Below are 6,072 nucleotides of genomic sequence, written 5' to 3'. Positions count from 1 at the left end.
GCATACAAAAAAAGTTTGGTAACACTTTAGTACAGGGACCAATTCTCACTATTAACTAGTTGCTTATTAGCATGCCTATTATTAACATATTGGCTGTTTATTAGTACTTATAAAGTACATATTCTGCATGACCATATTCTACATCCTTAATCCTACCCAATACCTAAACTTAACAACTACCTTACTAACTATTAATGAGCAGCAAATTAGGAGTTTACTGAGGCAAAATTCATAGTTAATGGTTTGTTAATAGCGAGAATTGGACCTTAAAATAAAGTGTGACCAATATGACATACTTAAACTTCAAATACGGCAATATCTCTTTTTGTTTTGTGTGTAGATCTCACCGTGGGACGCGTAGCTAGTGGCCGGCCCGCTCACACTGAACCGGTTCATGTTTAACCGGTGACTGGTGACGTTCTTCTGAGGCTGGAACATGATGATGTGGACTTTGGGGGCAAACATGCAGCCCAGCACCACAAATCCACTCAGACTGACAGATATACACATGGTTGTGGTTTGGACCTGAGAGAGAGAGAGAGGAAAACCACAATTCATGTCTCACCCTCATTGTCTCTATGGTGACTCCCATTCATTCCCATAATCAGAAGCTATTAGTTGTAACTATCAAGAACCCCCTTGGCTAATAAAGAGGTAGAGCACGGGGGTATAATAACAGTGACATTTAGCAAAGTGCTGCATAAATAGCATTTGATTAGAAGTAGTTGAACGTCTCCCATTAGCAACATAATTTTCCTCCCTCCAGTTTTAGATCTTCTTGTTGTTCCCCGCAGTCCCCCGTCAAGGCGCACCGCTGTTACAGAACGAATAGGAGGACGGATATAACGCTAAACCGGAATTTCTCAGCCCAGGGGAATCTAGACCTTCACTAACAATCCACCGCTGTTCCGCTTAAGGAACGATTTCACAGAGAGCTAAATGAACGGTATGATCCGTTTCAGTTAGACTTTTATCTCATTATGACTTATCAGCGGGTTCCCCATGCGCATATGTTCATGTCCTGCTAAAAATACGCGAACTGATAAGCTGTTCTGTTAGTCTTGTTCATATTTTCTGCAATGTAATCAGCGTGAGCCATCTTATAAAGCCGTCCTTATTCTGTTGTGTTTTACTCGGTCGGTTCATAGCTCTGCATGCATTTGCACTCTGTTTTCTGTATCTTTCAACTATCTTGTGCTTCTACAGGCATCAGCATTCTGCGCGAACGGTCTCTGAGGGCCGCGTCTCTTGAGCAAATAGCCTCTCTTCGCACTTCATTGACTGCGGCCTAGTAAAATACGTTTTTGTCCTGCTCACTGCAAGAATTCCTCTTTGCGTCAGCAGGCTGTCTACATGGTCCAGTTTCTCTCTTGAGTGGCAATGCTGTTTGAGTACTTCAGGCTGGTGTGGTGAATGACAAGCTCGGTTATAGAAACTGAATCGCTCTATGTGATATATTTGTTGCATCAACGAACTATTGAGAAGTTGTCTGTTGAGGCTACGTGTTTGCTGAAGATTTAAATTTGTCAACAGATTTCTATCTTGACAGTTCTGCTTACTTGGTGTAATTCCTAATACACATAACAGCTATCCGAACAGCAGGCGTCTTGGGGTCCCACAAGCGCGGATACAAGACAACGTCGTCTGTTTTGCATGTTAATGGCTTTTTTTCTGGTTCCGCTTTTCAGCTCAGATCAGTTTGATTCATTCTCACTAAAGCAGATTAAATCTAGCTGTGTTCAGTTAGCTTCAGGTACTTTCATTTGATTTGAGCAGTATTTCTGCTTATGCCAGACAGGAATGGGTATAATTCAGTTATGTTAAGAATTGGTTACCTTTAAATTCATGAGCTGGAAATGTAATCAATTTGGCCACACCCCAAAGGAAGCTGAATTCATTTCAATTTGTATAATAACAAATTAAAAAAAATTTTTTTTTTTAAGTAAAAAGATAAGTAAGATGTCCCCTACCCTCAGAATTGAGGCAGAATGTTCACAGTGGCATGTTGCTGCAGGTATTTTTTTTATTAATAATTATTAATATTAATTAGTTCTCTAATAATTCAAGTTATTCAATAAGAACGTATTATTTAATAATTCCATGAATTAGATTTATTGCAAACATATTCATTATTCATCACATCATTTGCCAATTCAGCGGAATCATTAAATCTGAATTTTTATATGTGAGCCTGGACCACAAAACCAGTCATAAGTAGCACAGGTATATTTGTAGCAATAGCCAACAATACATTGTATGGGTCAAAATAATTGATTTTTCTTTTATGCCAAAAATCATTAGGATAATAAGTAAAGATCATGTTCCATGAGGATATTTTGTAAATTTCCTACCGTAAATATTTCAAAACTTAATTTTTGATTAGTAATACAGTGGGTAAAATAAGTATCGAACGCGTCACCATTTTTCCCAGTAAATATATTTCTAAAGGTGCTGTTGACATGAAATGTTCACCAGATGTCGGTAACAATCCAAGTAATCCATACATACAAAGAAAACAAAACAAATAAGTTCAGAAATTAAGTTATGTGTAATAAAATGGAATGACACAGGGAAAAAGTATTGTACTACTGAAATGTATTTAATACTTTGTACAAAAGCCTTTGTTGTTAATGACAGCTTCAATCTTCATCGTCCTGGTACTGTAGGTGTTGGGACTGAACCAGCTAATATTAATTTCCACTGACTAGGGGCAGGATTGCTTTCTAATTACTGATAGATTTCAGCTGGTGTCTTGGCTTTCCATGCCTTTTTGCACCTCCTTTTCGTCATGTGTTCTATACTTTTTCCCTGTGTCATTCTACTTTATTACACAGAACTTAATTTCTGAATTTATTTGTTTTGTTTTCGTTGTTGTTACCGACATCTGGTGAAAATATCAAGTCAACAGCACCTTTAGAAATATATTTACTGAGAAAAATGGTGACACGTTCAATACTTATTTTACCAGCTGTATGCATTGCTAAGGACTTAATTTGGACAACTTTAAAGGCGATTTTCTCAATATTTAGATTTTTTGCACACTCAGATTCCAGATTTTTAAATAGTTGTATCTCAGCCAAATATGATCCTATCCTAACAAATCATACATCAATGGAAAGCTTATTTATTAAAAAAATTGACACTTATGACTGGTTTTGTGGTCCAGGGTTTTTTTACTTGGATTCTGTTATTTGATTTGTCTGCTATTATTAGAATTTTGCATTTTTACACTCTTTTAAAAATTAATGTAAAAAACAATCTATAAATTTTAAATATTATAGATTTGTCTGTGTATAAGGCCTATGAAACATCAGGCTTAATGAATCCATCATTCAAGATTTGCCTTGACAAACCTTCCTTTTCTACTTGAAGGGAAGTTCACCCAAAAATGAAACTTTTGTCATTATTTCATATCAGAACAAAAGAAGATACTTTGACTCTGGCAACTAAACAACATTGGAGCCCATTGACTTTCATTGTATGGAGTAAAAACACAAAATATCTTACTTTGTGTTCCACAGAAGAAATAGAGTCATACACGTTTGGAATGACATGATCGCGAGTAAACGGTGACACAATAAAATTTTTGGGTGATTTATCCCTTAAAATCTAACACTTATTGCAGTTATATGAATTTCAGTTAACTTTCATTTTACAGAATTAATTTTACAGTGTCAGACGTACCCTGTAGTCACTGGAGGTGACGTAGAAGATGGGCAGGAAGGCCAGCCAGATGATACAGGTGGTGTACATGGTGAAGCCGATGAACTTGGCCTCATTGAAGTTCTCCGGACACTTGCGGGTCTTGAAGGCGTAGACCGTGCAGAGGACCACCAGAACCACATCGTAGCTCAGCGACAGCAGCATGCTAGAGTCCCGTACGTTACACTTCAAAATGACAGTCTGGCGTTTCTCCGGCGTTGTGAACCGCCGTGTGCCGGGCACTTCCAGGAGTAGCCAGACGGACACCAACAAGAGCTGCACGGAGATCAACAACAGACAGATGAACACTTGTGAGCTCGGACTGATGAAGCGTGGCCTCTGAGCCCCGCCCTCTTTTACACCGCTGAAGATGCGAGCGATGCGATTGGTCTTCGTGAGCAAGGCGGAGTAGCATACCGCGAACGAGGTACCGAGGCCTAACCGCCGCAGCGTGCACACGATAGGCGAAGGTTTTGCGATGAATATGAAAGTCATGACGTAGGACATGAAGACTCCCAGCAGCAGGATGTAGCACAGCTCACGACCGGACGCTTTGACCAGCGGCGTGTCGTTGTGCCGAATGAAAACGACGAAGACCATTAAGGTACATATGAAGCCAACACATGCAATCGAGATGGGTCCAATGGCCCAAGCATCCTCCCACATGATGTAGTCCTCAGGAAGGTCATAGCATCCTGTCAGGTCGGGACGGGGCCATTGGCCGGGTGCACAGGGCATGCATGTGAACTCATCCGGTAGGTATTCATAGGGCTCACAAGGAGTACAAATCCAGCAACAGTATTCGCCGGCTTGCATCTTCTTCATCTCATTGGGAGCGCAAGGGTCACTGCATTGAGACGTGGGTACATCCGCTCCCCTCGGCCAGCCGATCAAGCCCTCATTTAGGGAAAGACTCTCTGCCCACTCTCCAACCTGGATATAAGTGAACTTGTCGCTGCCTGGCACAAGCTGGTAGTTGAAGATGTTGTATCGGCCTATTCCGTCACCATACGCATCAAACTTTACTTGATTCTCCGAGCCGGCAGGGGAGAACGGAGCTTGAGAGAGAGTACGAGAAAGTGGGGAGAAGTTAATTCACACATATCAAGCGGAACGAAACACATTATTAACTCAAGAACAGATAGTTCCCTTTATGACCGTCTTTGGTTATTATCAGTAAGTACGTAAACGGCTGCAGGCTCATGAAGCAATTATAGTAGGCAAAGAAAAGTATCATCAAATCTCTAAACAAAATGACTTTGCAATGCCGTTCGACTTCGAGCGGAGAACGTATCGAGGGTTTGATGAGGAATCGTGCTGCTTACTGTCAGGGTTTATGTGCTAGGTATTGGTTTTATCGTTCATATGAAGTCTCCCACACACCTCTGTACTGTAGCTCGGGGCTCTGGGAGTAAGTGTCCTTGGTCAGCACATTGCAAAATAAGACACGGTAAATGAGCACAGAGGAGATGATGCTTCTGTCTCGGGTTTTGGCCTCAGGGAGAATGATATAGTGTGAACCAGGAGAAAAGACAAGAAGAAAATGCCCCTCAAGGGAGGACAAACTGAGCCGGCAGGGGAGAACGGAGCTTGAGAGAGAGTACGAGAAAGTGGGGAGAAGTTAATTCACACATATCAAGCGGAACGAAACACATTATTAACTCAAGAACAGATAGTTCCCTTTATGACCGTCTTTGGTTATTATCAGTAAGTACGTAAACGGCTGCAGGCTCATGAAGCAATTATAGTAGGCAAAGAAAAGTATCATCAAATCTCTAAACAAAATGACTTTGCAATGCCGTTCGACTTCGAGCGGAGAACGTATCGAGGGTTTGATGAGGAATCGTGCTGCTTACTGTCAGGGTTTATGTGCTAGGTATTGGTTTTATCGTTCATATGAAGTCTCCCACACACCTCTGTACTGTAGCTCGGGGCTCTGGGAGTAAGCGTCCTTGGTCAGCACATTGCAAAATAAGACACGGCAAATGAGCACAGAGGAGATGATGCTTCTGTCTCGCGTTTTGGCCTCAGGGAGAATGATATAGTGTGAACCAGGAGAAAAGACAAGAAGAAAATGCCCCTCAAGGGATGATGGACAAACTGTCACTACTGTTTGTACAAGTGATTATTTTTCTATAGGGGCAAGAAAAAGAGTGAGAATTGAAGTTGTGGAGATGTTGACAGAAGTTGTCGATCTATCTCTCTGTCTCTGGATCTATCTATCTATCTATCTATCTATCTGTCTGTCTTTGATCCATCTATCTATCTATCTATCTATCTGTCTGTGGTTTATCTATCTATCTATCTATCTATCTATCTATCTGTCTATCTGTCTCTCTGTGGTTTATCTATCTATCTATCTATCTATCT

The 6,072-nt window shown here is 40.8% G+C and overlaps 1 protein-coding gene across 1 annotated transcript in view; it reads right to left on the bottom strand.

The window, feature by feature from the left end:
- Positions 1–4,779, bottom strand: part of LOC107710363 (metabotropic glutamate receptor 3-like) — a gene marked incomplete at its 5' end in the record, with an annotated part of 8,287 nt that extends 3,508 nt beyond the window's left edge. Inside the window, 2 exons of the mRNA XM_016515117.1 lie at positions 348–525; positions 3,685–4,779. Coding sequence (XP_016370603.1) covers positions 348–525; positions 3,685–4,779 — 1,273 coding nt within the window. The remainder of the gene's footprint in view (positions 1–347; positions 526–3,684) is intronic.
- Positions 4,780–6,072: the final 1,293 nt, after the last annotated feature.

This window comes from Sinocyclocheilus rhinocerous, unplaced genomic scaffold, assembly GCF_001515625.1.
Source record: "Sinocyclocheilus rhinocerous isolate Xijiao unplaced genomic scaffold, SAMN03320098_v1.1 scaffold717, whole genome shotgun sequence".
Classification (NCBI taxonomy): Eukaryota; Metazoa; Chordata; class Actinopteri; order Cypriniformes; family Cyprinidae; genus Sinocyclocheilus; species Sinocyclocheilus rhinocerous.
Note: the sequence above shows the minus strand (reverse complement) of the source record. Positions and strands in the feature narration are given on the sequence as shown.